At 33.7% G+C, this 17,500-nt stretch overlaps 1 protein-coding gene across 1 annotated transcript in view; it reads right to left on the reverse strand.

Annotated features, from left to right (window-relative positions):
- LOC135224546 (uncharacterized) overlaps window positions 1-17,500 on the reverse strand; it is a 387,606-nt gene that overhangs the window by 22,886 nt on the left and 347,220 nt on the right. Inside the window, exons 13-14 of the mRNA XM_064263643.1 lie at window positions 8,437-8,780; window positions 6,871-7,066 (exon numbers count right to left, since the gene is read on the reverse strand). Of these exons, the coding sequence (XP_064119713.1) occupies window positions 6,896-7,066; window positions 8,437-8,780 (515 nt within the window). The 3' untranslated portion in view covers window positions 6,871-6,895. The remainder of the gene's footprint in view (window positions 1-6,870; window positions 7,067-8,436; window positions 8,781-17,500) is intronic.

Consider the following 17,500-nt stretch of genomic DNA (forward strand, 5'->3'; position numbering starts at 1 on the left):
TTGTTGATACTAATAACATAAGCCTATTTAAAGATACGTTTACTTTAATTAGTCTATATGATACGTAAATAGTAATCAACTGTTCTTGTAGCCCACTCAAGATTTGGCAAAATCGAAGTATCCAAAGAGAGACATTATCCAGTAGTAATTTTGATCAGAGAGAGAGAGAGAGAGAGACGCCTTGGCAACAATGGTCACCGTCTCGGGGATTGACGTAACATTTATTTTCTGAACAGATAGGACAGAGAAGTGTTCGTTTCATTAAACGGCCTCTGACTCATAGCAGGAAATGTTTTGTTGATACTAATATATAAGCCTATTTAAAGATACGTTTACTTTAATTAGTCTATATGATACGTAAATAGTAATCAGCTGTTCTTGTAGCCCTCAAGATTTGGCAAAATCACTCCAAGTTGTACATAAAACTTCAAGAATGTAGTGTCACCAGAGGATTACAATAGTTTTTACCTTCAAGAACCAGCATTCTTTTATGAAAATAACTCCAGGTTGTACATAAAACTACAGGAAACAACATGTAGTGTAACCAAAGGATTACAAGTAAGGTTTTTATAACTTTTTATTAGTTTAAGACATATTTCCAAGCGTCGTTCCGGCTTACGACGATTTTCGGCTTACGACGCGTCTCAAGAACGGAACCCCCGTCGTAACCCGGGGACTGCCTGTATACTGTTTGGTAGTTTCAGTAGTTGAAGAGAGATAATGAAAATTTATGGCTTACTGTGTAAAGTAATTGCTTGTCGATCGTTCGATACTCGTAAGTGCTGGATGTAGACAGACGTTTGGAAGCTTTTATTTTGTTTGTTTGTTTATTATAGTTAATGGTTACTTAATAATTATTTGAAATGAGTACATGCAATACATTTAATTAAAAAATTGTGAATTAGATATCATAAACTATAAAATAAATCAGACTGCCAACATATACGTATTTTTTAGAATTCTTCTTCTGTTTTATTATTACGTTACGTATAAGTATGTTTCATTATAGCTGTCAGTAACTCGGTATCTCCATTAGGTAAAGATAGAATAAAGAATAGAAATGAATGGTTATTATACTGTTTGGTAGTTTCATTAGTTGAAGAGAGATGCTAATGACAATTTATGGCTTACTGTGTGCTAGGAAAAATGATTGCTAGGCGCTCGTTCGATACTCGTAAGACGGGTAAGAGCTGAATGTAAACAATTGATTGGAAGGTTTGGTTTTTGTTTGTTTGTGTATTATAGTTAATGATTAATTAATAATTATTTGAAATGAGTACATACTGATTATTTATACATTTTATTGGCATATTCTAAGCTTTTAGCTCTTAGGTTTAGATGTCAGAATCATAGACTAGGCTACAGTAGCAACCGCTAACATAGGCTAGGCTTATTGCTAAGGGACATATGCTAAAGTCCTAATATATGCAGTAAAAATGGGGTTGAACATTACATGCAGTTGAATATTACTCAAGTATGTACAGTATTTTGCCTTTTTGGAGTCATATTTCTTTCGTCGGATCGGCGTTGTAACCCATGAACATGTGTTTCAGGCCTGAAATATATTTTACTAGGGTGTTTTTGGAGGGCTTGGAACGGATTAGCCATTTTACATGTAAAATGTGTTCCAAGATACGAAAAACTCATAATACGAAGGCCGCCCCGGAATGGATTAATTTCATATCTCGAGGTACCATCTGTATATATATATATATAATATATGTATATATATATATATATATATATATATATATCATATATATATATATTATATATATATATATATAAGAATACCACAGGAAAATTATAGTAAAAAATCCAAGAACTTTCGTCTTTACTAAGACATTGTCAAGGAACAAATGAAATACAGTTGTAGAGAAAGTTATCAGGTAAACAACATTTTCAAGAATACCAGATGGTTAATTGTCAGAAATGTAAAAATTAAAGAGATAATCCAGGATGTTATGCTTACTAAATTCAAGTTTGTCATTAGTTGAATAAAATGTTTTTCTAGCTCTTTTCCATGCCACATCTACAAAAGTCCTTGGGTATTTAAGTTTCAATGCAATATCATAAATAGTTTTAATCTCAGCGTCAATAAACTGCGGGCTACAGACACGTAAAGTCCTTAGGAACATCCCAGAAAAAACAGAGAATTTACATTTTCATGGTGATTGGAGTAGTAATGAACAAATGAGGCAATATTAGTTAATTTCCGAAAGACTGAAAAGGTGAAATTTCTATCATTTCTATGGACAGTTACATTCAAGAAAATTCAAATTACAATTCCTATCTTCCTCTACAATAAATTTTATATAAGGACTAAATTATTGAAATTATTGGTCTGATAGGGTTATTGATTTTGTGTCTTGACTAAACCATACATATAAGATAGGGAGGTGCATCGAGGTGTAAACAGTTTAATTAAATGGTCCAAGCCCTTTAGAATGGATTTAATTTGTTTTATTAAAATGGGAGTTCACTGTCTGTGTAGTATCAGACCTGTTTCATGTAAGTATCAGTATCATTTAGCAATGCCATTATTTTACTTACATAGTCACTTTTATTCATTAATACCTGCAAGATTTTTCCAAGCTTATAAGAACAAAAAGAAAAAGAGACGAAACAGTGCAAGTAACAAAGGCAGGTAAGCCTAATGCAATGGTAATAATGAATAAAAGTGACTATGTCATTAAAATAATAGCATTGCTAAATGATACTGATTAGTACAGTGGGCTCAGTTACGTATAATTTTTCTAAATGGCTTGTAAAAATTCTTACACTTTTGGTAGGAAACATTTCTAACATAAATGTAAAAAACAATGTTGATTTTTATAAACAAATTGAATAGTTTGAATTTTAATTTTAATTTTAATATGGTTAGTTTTGATGTCTTTATTTACAAAAGTGCCTGTAGATGATTTACTTGAATTTTTGGAGGATGAATTGGAATGTCATGATATTTCCTTAACTGTAGCAAACCTCATTAGTCTCATAAGGTTATGTATCAAAGATAGTAAATTTTGTTTTAATGAGGAATTTTGTGTACAAAAGTTTGGTATGGCTATGGGTAAACCCTTATCTCCTGTCCTTAGCAATATTTACATGGAATTTTTTTAGATAAAACTCTTACCAAGAATTTTGCCCCATAAAGTTATATGGTTTAGATTTGTGGATGATATTCCCTGTATTTGGCCAGTTCACAAAAATCTCCAGGAATTAAATAATAATTTCAATAATTTAGTCCCTTCTATAAAATTTACTATAGAGGAAGAAAGAAATTGTAATTTGAATTTTCTTGATGTAACTCTCCATAAAAATGATAGTAATTTCACCTTTTCAGTCTTTTGGAAATCAACTAACATTGCCTCTTTTTTTTTCATTACTACTCCAATCACCATCAAAATATTAAATACTCTGTTTTTTTCTGGGATGTTCCTAAGGGCTTTACGTGTCTGTAGCCCGCAGTTTATTGACGCTGAGATTAAAACTATTTATGATATTGCATTGAAACTTAAATACCCAAGGACTTTTGTAGATGTGGCAAGGAAAAGGGCTAGAAAAACATTTTATTCAACTAATGACAAACTTGAATTTAGTAAGCATAACATTCTAAAATTACCCTATGATGGAAGGTTTTTAGAAATTCCTAGAATTTTAAAGCTTTTTAACATAAATGTTGTTTTCAGTAATATTAATGTCAAGAGTTTAGTAATAAAAAATTCCCATAAAGATCATACAGGCTGCAATATGAAATTCCTTGCAAAAAGTGTGATAAGGTCTATTACGCACAAACTGGTAAATATCTTTCACAAACAGAACCAATATTCTGTGAGAATTGGGCAAATATTGAATGCATTATTTGTACATATGAGAGATTTAGATCATCCTATTAACTGGAGTCAAGCAAGAGCCTTAATCCCATGTAACGACAGTTAAAAGGAATTTAATTGAATCTTGTTTCATCAAGTCAAATTATGGAAATGTTCTAAATTTAAGTCTTGGTTTATTTAAACTTCATGCCTTCATAATGAAAAAGTTGCAGATAAATATAAGCAAAAACATTAATATCATCAGTTTTTACATGTTTTGGACTATACGGATACTTTGTAGCTTCTGTTAGGGTTAAATCTATGTTTAGGTTTGTGACCGTGTGATATCCGATAATCCTGGATTATCTCTTTAATTTTTACCTTGTTGACAATTAACCATCTGGTATTCTTGATCTTGTTGTTTACTTGATAACTTTCTCTCCAACTGTATTTCATTCGTTCCTTGACAATGTCTTAGTAAAGACGAAAGCGCTTGGACTTCTGACTATCATTTTCCTGTGATATATATATATATATATATATATATATATATATATATATATATATATATATATATATATGTGTGTGTGTGTGTGTGTGTATATATATATATATATATATATATATATATATATATATATATATATATACACATACATACATACATACATATATATATATATATATATATATATATATATATATATATATATATATATGTATAACTGAATCACGAAAGTTAGGAACGTGATAAATCCATAAAAAAGATATATGCCATGAAGGAAAATAAATGACGGAGTATCCATGAGACCTTTCGACCTTAAACGTCCTTTACTAAGCTTAGTAAAGCATGTTTAATGTCGAAAGGTCTCGCGGATACTCCGTCGTTTATTTCCCTTCGTGGCATATATCTTTATATATATATATATATATATATATATATATATATATATATATATATATATATATATATGTATATATATATACACACACAAACACACACACAGGTACTCCTCATTTAACTATGTACTCATTTTGCGACAACTAGCAGTTACAACGACAACATGAAGAGAGAGAAACAAAAACCATAAAATAAAAATAAAAACACTGCCAATGGTGGCCAAGAGAAAGGCTATTCAGTGCCAATAATCTAGCCGAGCCTAGGCTTTGAAAACCTTGAAATCTATGGCTAAAACAATAAATAATGCTTTAATATACTTTGTAAAGAAAAGCTATTCAGTTGAACCTCTTAAATTTGGGATTCTATGGTCTGGGAACTCCACTGGTTGGCTTGATTCAACTGCCATCTGTTCGTTGTGCGGGCAAATGTGTGGCACCACGTTTGTTTACAACTTGAAGACAGCAAAATTATGCCATATCTCCTTTGTTTTAGTGAGAATAATTCCAAGTAGTGAAAAGAAAATCTGTGAAGTCAAATATGTTTTTTATATTAACTTCAAAATAAATATTTTTTTAAAATATTCTACTTGAGAAGTCCTACCAAGTCGATCCTTTTAATCAAAACAATGAGGCATTTGCCATACATGAATTCCTTACTCTTAGTATGCTTGAAAGACTTACATGTAATACAGTTTGATCATTCTTTTATACAACTGTGTATTTGCATACGTATTTGATATGTCACCCATGAGATCAGATGGCACTAGAGGTAAGAAGTGCCAGTGTAAATCTTTATCAATGCTAGAAAATGCTTATCCCATTAGTGAATAGTTTAGTGTTCACTTTCCTCAATAGATGGCATTGTGTTTTGTTTACATTTTGACGGCGACTTTCAAATGTCGTGATTGCCGAAATTCGTTCATTATTTTTTTCATCTCACTACCCTCTACAATGAAAATAAATTACGAAGAAACTAATAGCGATTATTATGAAATACCAAATTTAGAATATGACTTAGTATTGTATTGACTTAGTACTAGTAAGCTAGCTCAGGAATGTAGGCCAAATGTGTTAAATAAAGTACACTATTTTAAAGAAAATTATACATTATATGAAGTTATAAAATGATGAAGATAAAATATATGTGTAATAAAATGATAAAAAGAGTTATTACAACTTTGCCAAGTAGTAGGCTGTGCTGGAAACTAGTTCTGGGTATATGACTGAAAATTAATGGTATTAGTTGAAATAAAGAGAATAACATGTTTAACAACGAATTCGTTAACAACGTGGTCACTGGAATGGAACCCAGTTGTTAAAACAAGAAGTACCTGTGTGAATGTATATATGTATGTATGTATGTATGTATGTTATATATATATATATATATATATATAAAACCAAATGCATGGCAACATGATGGATATGTGTAAGTATATATACACACATATATACATATATATATATATACATGCTAATTTTATACTGAACATATAGCTACCATTTTCTACTGCATTATGGTACTACCGCATTAAAAGTCTAATACATATTTCCTTCAAATCTGTGTGTGCAGTGCTTTTTAAAAAATATATTATACAGCAATATAATTTATTTTGCAAGTCACTCAAAAATTAATTAAATTTTTAGACCATCTAAAACACTGTAGAGCTACTAGAGCTTAGACTATCATAAGTCATTGTCGGAAACCTTTGGTATATGTACAATGCACTATATTTACTAATTAACATAATTATATTCATTACATTTCATTAATGGATAATTACTTTATCATGTACTGTATATGGAGTTCATACAAAGAAGACAAGCAAATTACAAAAAGTGACACATGAAGAGTTCTCTTAAGGTATGAAAATCAATTAAGGCATGAGGGTGAGGTCTCAAAGCTTGCTTTAGTCTAAGAGCTGGCATTTATGTAAAAAAAATGAGAGCTTTTAGGACTGGGGTTAACTCAAAAGTACTCAAACTGGAGGGGAGCTGACAGGAATGTTACTACTATGAAATTCTTACATGAAACAAAAAATTTCATTATGCTTTTCTGGGACTTGTATACATATTTAAAACAAAAAATTACACTGATAATCTTATGCTAAAACTACTGAACACAAGAAAAACTAAATTAGTTTAATGCCTATCATACCTTTATACTTGCATATGAAAATATCTTAAGTCTGTTTGTGCTTTGTAAGTTTGATAGTGAGGTGAGCCAGTACACAATGTGGACATGCCATTTCCGGCTGATCACTGTGATACTGATCAAGAAGAACTCTTGCAGTCTTTCCTAAGAGGCCTGGTACTGTCATCACGGAAGTTTCCATCTGTGGTAATACCTTAGTCTGGAAACATGAAAATGATGAGAAAACTTTTAAAACCTGCCCTTTGAAGTTGAGAAAATATGTTTTATGCTTTGCAAACAAACTTGAGATTTGAAAACTAACCTTACTCGAAAAACACACTTGAGAGTGCAAGATAAAGTGCAAGATACCAAAAGAACATTCAGCAAATAATCCTTAGTAACAAACAAATAAATAAGGATAAACAGTGTTAAAATCTAAGAAGTAGCTATCTATCCCACTGTTACAACTTGGAAAGCAATTGACCTAACTTGGTATCTGAATACCCAACACTTAAAATTACTGTCAATTGGCTTTTGATTGTTTTGCACTAAACAATCAAAATCCAATTGACAATAATTTTAAGTGTTGAGTACTCAAATATAAAATCCACTTTCATGAGTTGAATGCAAATTTGACATCCATGCTAGACATTGCCATAGGATGAAATTAAAGTCTATTTTCTATATTTCTGCAATAAATATCTCAATTTATCAAAGGAAAAACTTATGGGTTTTATATAGTAATGAAGGGCAAGGGATTAATTTTCTGTGGTTGAGCTCAAATAGTATTTATTTTCTGTCACTTAAAACGAGTAAATTAACTGTATTCTTATATTTCCTGCACATGCTAATTGAAAAAATTATGACTTGGTATGTTTTCTTTTCCATCATATGACAAATGAAATTGGGCATAGCACTTCTGCTCTGTAGCTTGCTGGGATACAAGAATGAAGCCCTCAGACTTGTTTCACTCAGCTACAAAATTTTAGATAAAAATTACCCAAAGCACAAGCATGTTGTATTAACCACGTCAGTTTAAATATCCCCTTCTTCTGATTTGGCTAAGAACACTACATAAATATAAAGAGATGGAAAATGTGAAATCACAGACATGGCTATTTAGAACTTTTGAATTCAGGTGCAATACTACTTTGCACTGGTATTAGCATTTCATATACATTACAAATGAAAGTGGTGGACAAACATTAAATTAACATTTTATCTTCTCTTAAAAATTAGAGCATCTGACATCTCAAGTTTTGTTACAAAATTTTAAACAATAACTCTAAAATGCAATTTCAACTGTAGGTATGCAATTTACAATTCTGAAATATTTATTTATTTTCAAAATTTCCATAGGGAGTCTACAATATATGTAAACTAACTCAAGTGTGAACAAATATTGTTCAAGACAAAATTTTCAGAAAAATATCAGGATGAATCACTTTTTCAATTAAAAATTAAGTTGGGCCTTAAAAATATAGAAAGTACTCACCCTGCTTCACTAATCAATATTTATCATTAAAGTTGAGCAGACATTCAAGAGGGAGTAAACAACTGAAACCAACAAACAACCTATGTAAAATTTACCTTGAACTCCTTTTCTGTGAAATGATGTCCACAAGTGAAAAGCACACAGTCCTTATCATTTTCCTTAGAAGTTTTTCCACTTTTGAGTTTACTTCCAGATGATACAGAGTGCCTCTTCTCTTTTTTAAGATTTGAGGCACTATCCTCTCTCTGTAATTTCTGGATTTCATCTTGGTTCAAATTAATTGAATCTGGAGCCTTAGTAACTAAAATGTCAACTGTAGCATCCAGCTGGCTTTGTTCTTCACTAACTGCAGTTGCTTTGCTAGCTGGATTAGAATCATTTCCAGATGGTGCACCAATAACCTGAGATAAGGCTTCAACATATTCACCGCCCACTCCCCCTGAAACCACAAACAAGTTACATTTTGCATTAACTTGTTTAACACACATTTCATACCTAGCCTGTAAAAATGCGATTCACAGTAACTAGGAAAATATAAGGCTGGAATGAAGCTTCTTGGTATAAACTTTTAGGCAAAAGGTACACAAAATAGATGCACTGCACTCAATGTTCCTGAATACAAGAAGAGTAAATTAAGTTTTTACCAATGCCAAAAAATAAAAAATAAAATCTTAGTATTAATATTGGTTTGGAGGACATTTAGTTAGAGCACTATACTTATGGAAGCAATATGATGAATACCTGTAAGAAAGCCCAAAATTCTTTGTACAAAATAAGGAAACAAGACAACCTAGACAGGTTGAGAACACAAAATTAAGTGTATAAGATGGAAAAGAGTAGAGAACTAATTCCATTAGTAATCCTACAAATGAAAAATCTTGACTAGTTCAATGAACGATAAATCCAGAATAATATTACTTTCATAAATATGAAAAAACCTACCTACTTTCAATATAAAAAAAAACTGAGAGGATTCCATATCTTCACTTTGATAAAAAAAAAAATGGGACAGCCGGTGCAAGTTTGGTTTACATCAAAGTTACCCATTACCTTTAAAAAGAACATTATAATAAAGACAAGAAGCCAGAATTACCAGAAAACATTTGTTTGCTTTTTTATATCAGCTTGGAACCCATAAACCCATTATTAAAATTATTCAATGTGCAGCAGTACTTAACAAATATTCATCTCATGAACTTTCATGGATACAGACCTCCAAGTCTGTATATTTAAAACTGATTTAAGTAAGTGCAAAATTCTGGTATAATATTAAATTTCATGGCAGTATGAAAGATTTGTGCACACCTGCTCTTAAATAATTTTACTTACTTTACAAAAAGACTACAAATTAAAAAACAGCTTTGCAAGCAAATGTATTCTTGACACAAAACGATAAACTTCAAGATCAGCTGAAGGAAATAAACAAGAAAACTTTTAAAAGCCTTTTATTCTAAGTTGTACCTAATTTGTAAAAAAATATTTATACAGAATAAGTTTGAATACAAAAGCATTCTTGATACATAATGGTTAACAGCAGTATCCGTTCTTGGAAATAAAAAAAATCTTTTAATATATATATATATATAGATATATATATATAGTATATATATATATATATATATATATATATATATATATATATATAGATATAATATACAGGCAGCCCGCGGTTTAACGGCGCAATCACCTCAACGGCGAATCGTTTTTACGGCGGTCGTCAAAAATATTCCATTAAAAAAAATAAGGCATTTTAAAGGTATCTTTACGGCACAAATTTTCAGTTAACAGCGCCGCTAGCGCCGTTGTCTAACGAGTTCATACATTTGTAGAAATGCCGTTCAGACCATAAAGGTTATGCAAATTATATTCAACAAATTTTATGGAGAGTTATTACGTAGGTATTAGAGGGTATATGCCTCTGATGCTGTTCTATGCCGAAATAGCGAGTTACATAAGTGCAAATTTAGCTATGGATGTGGCGATTCATAAAGGTTCATGCTTTTGTTTTTACAAATGAGTATGAAAATGTATTACGTGAAAGGCATTTTTATTTCTGTACAGAAATATGATCAAATGCAGCTTTTGAAACTGCCCTTCACGTTATCAAATACGATATTTTTCATGTTCTTTCTTGTAAGGGCCGCCGCCTGCCGCCCTCTGGCCGAAAATATCATTTAAAAAAAGGTGCAAATTAGCGATCGATGTGTCGATTTTTATAAATATTTATGCTTTTAATGTTTTTTTTTTTAAAATGTGTATGAAAATGTATTACGAATAGGGTATTTTTATTTCTGTGCAGAAATATGATAAAAAGGCAGCTTTTGAAACTCCCCTTCAAGTTATCGACTATGATGTTTTTTCAAGTTCGTTCTTGTATGCCGCCGTCTGCCGCTCTTCCGAAAATATCGAGTTAAAAAGAGTGCAAATTTAGCGATCGATGTGTCGATTTTTCAAATGTTTATGGTTTTATGTTTAAAATGTGTATGAAAATATATTACGTAAAGGTATTTTCATTTTTGTACAGAAATAAGATACAAATTAAGGCAGCCTTTGTAACTACGCTCTACGTTGTCGGGGGATGGTTTTTCATGTTCGTTCTTGTCCGCCAGTTCCGAAAAATGCATTGTGTTATTTAATTAATTATGCATCTTTTCCATAAATCCTTTAAAAAGTTATACATTATTTCACTGTATCCAAGAATATTGTATGTATTCTCATATTATTGTATTTTAAAATACTACGGCAAACTTAAGAGCGGCCAATGTTGTGGTGTGAAATCAGCTGATGAATACGAGTTTGTTTCACCATAACGCAATTCTGAGCGAAATGCGAATGCTCTTGCTTTTAGTTAGCATAAACGAATATCTATATACTTGACTTATATGAGACAAAGTTATTTTTCCTTATACAGCGTGTTTTTAGGTGGAAATATGAATTGAATGTCTCGTTGTGAATGTGAACTACTATTTTTTTCGTTAACAGATTACGTTGGCGACATGTTTATTGCGTAAAAAATTACGTGATTCCGTTCGTAATAATCCTTTATATCATCGTAAAACGAACTTTACGTTATTTATCTTATATCGGCGTGAAACCAACAGTAAAATGTGTTCTTTCAAACACAGTAGTTTTGATTAAAATGATTTTATCCCAATTTTATCTACAGTTGTGTGTGATGGCAGACGTTTACTGCAGTTTTATCCTTGTTGCCGATGTACGATAATAGTCATTAGCAGCTTGAACAGTTTTTCTCAACTTCAGTATAACTAGGTTTTTTAAATTTAAAATTTAACGGTATATTTTCTAGATTGATCTTTATCTATATTGATCTCTGATCTATAGCGAATAAGTTATTTTACATTAGATATCTCAGTTCTATTCTATACATAACGCCATTTATAACAAATACGGCAAATGTTGCACTGTAGTACGATGATCGAAAACAAGCCAAACAGATGTTATCCAGTTCAGTTGTACTAGGAAAAAAAAAAAAAAAAAAAAGTCGTTTCTCGTTCGGTTGTTCATGGCTGTACACGTTCACGCAACGAGTATAACGTTAAAACCATACTTTCATCATTCTCTTTTGCTGTTATTGAACTTATGTAACTAGAAGATGGATAAAGTTAGGCCATTGTAATTTGATCTCTCATAAAATCGGACTATCGTAAGACTAGTGATCGTAACCTGAACACTACAGCTACCTGTACACTGTATAAACTTTATTATATCTTTACATACTCTAAACACCCACATGTACTGTACAGTAAATTCTATAGTACTATACTGCATAAATATAATTTTACTTATTGCGCCGTTGTGGATTACGGTGCCTTTAACTGGTCTAGTGTTTCGAAAGAAGGTGTGCGGCGGCCGTAGGCTTTAAAATCGCTCAGCGTCGAAAATCGCTTGGCGTCGGTGGCCAGGAACGGAACCCCTGCCGCTAACCGAGGGCCGCCTGTATATATATATATATATATATATATATATATATATATATATATATATATATATATATATATATATATATATATATATATATATATATATACACATATATATATACAGTGGTACCTTGAGATACGAAAGGCTCAACTTACGAAAAACTCGAAATACAAAAGCAATTACGAAAAATTTTACGGCTCTACATACAAAAATTGCTCAAGATACGAAAGGTTGTTGCTGTAAAGTCCGAGATTCGCCCGGACCACTGATAACAATTTTTGAAACTCGCGCGCCGCAACTGAGTAGACTCGCCACCATCCTCCCGCTCTCCCATTGGTTCCTGATGCTAGTCACTGCCATGAGATCCTTCTCTCCTATTGGTCAGCATCCCTCCCATCATGCATCTACTTACTAGTATGTAGCAGTGTTCTTTTTCAGCCATTGCTTCTCACCAGTTTTATCGTACGCAGGCGGAATGCGTTCGTTCACAACGTAAATTCGTGTTAGTGATTTCCTTGTGCTACTTTATCGTGTTGTGTGAGAACCTAATTAGTATACGTACTACAAATTACGTACAGTATAGTCATGGGTCCCAAGAAAGTTGCTGAAGTTCACAGAAAGAAGAGAATGTTTTCTATGCAGACAAAAATGGAGATAATAAAAAAGTATGAAGCTGGCTTGCGGTTGAGTGTGATCGCTAAGGAATATGGCCGAAATCCGTCGACGATAGGCACCATCCTTAAGCAGAAGGAAGCCATCAAAGGAGCTACACCTTCCAAGAGCGTGACTATTTTGTCCAACAAGAGGAGCCATGTGCATGATGAAATGGAAAGGCTGCTTCTTCTATGGATTGAGGACAAAGAAATCGATGGTGATACGATAACCGAGATGGCAATCTGCCAGAAGGCCAGTGCTATATCCGGTGATTTGATTGCCCAAGCCGAAGACGACGGAGGAGAGGGGACATCGACGGCAACCCCAGAGTTCAAGGCTTCTCGTGGGTGATTCGAAAAATTCCGTAAAAGGACTGGCATCCATTTGGTGGTGAAGAAATTGAAACTTTGTAAAATATGTAAAGTATAAAAAAGTAACAAAAAAAAAAAAGTAAAAAATAAAAAAAAAGACCAAAAAAAATTTTATTTTAAGTTTTTGTAAAGTTGAGTGTTACAGTTTTGTTAATGTGTTTTGTAAAGTTTAGTTTGTTTTTCTGACATTTTTTTATGTGTTTTGTAAAGTTAAGTGTACGTATCTGCCGTTTGTCCTACTCCTCTGTCGCCACTTTCGGAGATAGCCTCACTCGAAAGGTAAGCTTCCACATTTTACTACGTATGTACGTACAGTATTTCTTGTATACCATGTACAGTGGTACCTCAAGATACGAAAGGCTCAACTTACAAAAAACTCGAGATACGAAAGCCAATACAAAAAATTTAACGGCTCTACATACGTAAAGTTTTCAAGATACGAAAGATTTCTGAAAGTCCGAGATTCGCCCGGATAACAATTTTGAAAATCACACCGCGCGCCGCCATCTTAGTATACTAGTAGACTCGCCACCATCCTCCTGCTCTCCCATTGGTTCCTGATGCTAGTCGCGGCCATGAAATCCTTCTCTCCTATTGGCCAGCGTCCCTCCCATCATGCATCTACTATGTACACGTGGTGGTGTGGCTCGGCCACTCGGTACCACCATTGTTATAGTAAGCACGCGGTATTCGTTTTCGGGATCGTCAATGTGTACGTAATACTAATATTTAAAAAAAAAGTGACCAAGATCTCTCACATGGGATAAGTGATCAAGGTCTCTCTCATGGGATAACTGGAAACTTTGCAAGGTTGGTAGAATCTCCACTCCCTGCTGAACAGAGGGTGTAGACCAATCATTTACAACATGCATACCAGTATGTAGTGTACGTATAATCAAGGCACTTCAGTTTATGTTGAAGGTCAGCAGCCGAACATTCAGTACCCAAATCAGTTGCAGAGAGAGCATTTGGTTGAACAGGGTTTTGATGGACACCAGGGCCAACAGAGTCATGAGGTGCAAAAAAAGAAAGTTGAAATCCGTAAAAAAAAAAAAAAAAAAAAAAAAAAAAAAAAAAAAAAAAAAAAAAAAAAAAAATTTACGTAGTAAAAAAAGTAAAAAAAAAAAAAAAAAAGTAAAATAAAAAAAAAAAAGAAAAAAACGGCAGAATTTAAGCAGCTTTTCATAAAGTGCAATTATTTGTAGAATACACCCCCCAAAAAGGCTCAAACAGGAACATTGTGAAAAAGTACGTAGGCAGAAGCAATCTTCCTTGGATAGTTACGTTGTAGTACGTACGTATATTTTTTAAAGTGTACGTACGTACATATTACATAAAAAAAAGAAACGGCAGAAATTAAAGCCGCTTTTCATAAAGTGCAATCATTTGTAGAAGACACCCCCCGAAAAGGCTCACACAGGAACATTGTGAAAAAGTACGTAGGCAGAAGCAATCTTCCTTGGATAGTTACGTATGTACGTAGCCTCACTCGAAAGGTAAGCTTCCAAATTTTACGTTACAGTAATAATATTTCTTGTACACTAATATACACTTTATTTACAGGTTTTGCATTTATAGTCTTAATTTAGGTATTGAATGGTCCAAATTGTTGTAGTATTTCATTGTTTATAGGTCAATTTAGCTTTATTATGAAATTTAATGGGGTGTTTTTGGAGGGCTTGGAACGGGTTAGCCATTTTACATGTAAAATGTGGTCCAAGATACGAAAACCTCATGATACGAAGGGCGCCTCGGAACGGATTAATTTCGTATCTCGAGGTACTACTGTACACTAATACACTTTATCTACAGGTAATTAGCAGTACTTTTTAGTTAGGTATTGTATGGTCCAAATTGTTGTAGTATTTCATTGTTTATAGGTCAATTTAGCTTTATCATGAAATTTACAGGGGTGTTTTTGGAGGGCTTGGAACAGATTAGCCATTTTACATGTAAAATGTGGTTCAAGATACGAAAAACTCATGATACGAAGGGTGGCTCGGAACGGATTAATTTCGTATCTCGAGGTACGTACCACTGCATATATATATACTATATTGTTCAAGATTTAAGCAGAACCAAGGAAAGAAACAGTCTTTTACCCAAGTTTAAGAGTTGCCCCTTCAATTTTGGAGGAAGCCATTCTCCTTTTTCTTTTGAAAAGCCATCCTCTTCTCCCATTGGTTGTTGGAATATCCCCTACAGGCACAGTGGGAGGAGCTATCCAGGAGAAAGCTTGAAAAGGCCTTGAATCCAGGAGAGAGCTCTCAGAAGACGATGAGGCCTCGGCGAGGTCAAACCACTGGCCCCTTACCAGATGCTGCTCCTCCCGCCCCCCCCCCCCCCCCCCCCCCCCACCCCACCCTCCTGGGCCTGGCTTTCCCATGCTTTGGGAAGCCCAAGTACATTTTTAAAAGTCCATAGTGTCCAGACTTAGAGAAGAAGACAACCAGCATCATCACTAAAGGTGCTGTAAGGGAAATTCCATTTCAACCAGGGAATTGTTTTATCTTTGTATTTTTATTTCATTTTCCAAGGCGACTTGTGCAGTGTTTCATTCCCCTTCGCCATCTGGGCTCAATTCTGTAATTACTCCCCTGTGGTACTAGTAACATTCCCCTAGTGAATCTAAGCCACGAAATAGTTTCTGCTGTGTAAATTTCCCACTCATTTCATTTCCCCCTGAGTGGCCTTTTGATTGAGAGAAAACAGTGAGTAAAGTTTGCTCACGTGTGCCTTATGCCTATGCCCCCTCTACTTGCAGACAAACGCTGTGCCTGGCTGTGGTAGAACTTGGAAGTCCTTTGAAGCTTGCAATTTTGCTCCGTTGCACAATTTTTTCTAAACACGTGGCCAGGCTGCTCCCCCCACGTGGTCGGATGGACTGAAAGAAGTTCACCTCTGTAAATTTATGTAAATATAGTGCTTTTAAAAAACTAGAGTCCAGCTTTTATGTAAATTCCTCCCTCTTCAGTAAACCCGGCCTTATGCCAGAGAAGTTTAATTTTCAACTTTTTTTTTCTTTGTTCAAAACCCTCGTCCTCTAGTCAAGGCCTAAATCTTCAATGTAAGAGTATTTTCTGGGAGGAGACGAGGTGGAATTTTGAATAATGGCGACTTAAAACCAGGATTTCGTTGTATAGATTGTTAAGCGAAAATCATGAAAGAAACGAATCTGAATTCCTTAATATTTTTATGAGCAATCTAAGGCAAGGTTTCCAAATTCTCCACAACAGGAATAAGGTAAATTTTATTTTATTTTCTGGTATTTGTGTAGAACTAGTTATTGTAGTTAGGGATATATAAAATCTGACTATCTTTGTGGCGATAGAAAAGAGTCCACGTGTAGGCTGATAAACCCCAGATCGAGAGAGAAATTTTAATGTTATGTGCCATTGCATGAAGAACAGAGGTTAGGGAGTAAGTTTCAAAACGAAGATATTGTGAACTGCTTGTTAATCGCAAATCCTGCATTGTAAAAGTATTTTCGTGTGTTATTTTTTTATGTGAAACAAAACTAGCGCTAGCGCTAGCGCTAGCGCTCTCTCTCTCTCTCTCTCTCTCTCTCTCTCTCTCTCTCTCTCTCTCTCTCTCTCTCTCTCTCTCTCTGGCGAACGTCGCAGGTTTAAACAGGAATTTTTAAATCCCTCGGCCACGTGGCTAAACCTATCCCTGCTCTATCCATAACAAAAGATAGACGAGTCAATAAGTCAGAAAAGGAAAAACAAAGTGTTAGCGTAAAACATTCTTAACATTAGGATAAGCAAAATTAAAGGTAAACATTTTCTTTTTGTTATTCTCTGTGCAGAAAGTAATCAAATAAGGGCAAATACTTTTGCATTTCGAACAAGGGCCAGCCCGGCCTTGAAATCAGTGGTGATTCATTCTCCCCCTATCGTTTGTCTAGACGGGCCGCGTGCGGCTTAATTCTCTGGGATTTTAAATTCGCAGACAGGAGGGTTTTAGGTTTGCGAGAGCTAGGGAAAAGACGGGGGTGGGAAAAAAAATCTGTGTACTTTATAGCGTTAGAGAGGTTATCCTGGGTCTTCTGAGCAAAGCTAGGTTAAAGGGGATTTGCATTGGTAGCAAAGAAAAGGAATATATTTTATCAACTTCCCGTCTCCATCCCCGAGACGATATCTATAAAAAAAAAAAAAAAAAAAACAAAAGGGAGATCCCATATACATTTTTT

The sequence above is a fragment of the Macrobrachium nipponense genome, chromosome 12 (assembly GCF_015104395.2).
Source record: "Macrobrachium nipponense isolate FS-2020 chromosome 12, ASM1510439v2, whole genome shotgun sequence".
Taxonomy (NCBI): domain Eukaryota; kingdom Metazoa; phylum Arthropoda; class Malacostraca; order Decapoda; family Palaemonidae; genus Macrobrachium; species Macrobrachium nipponense.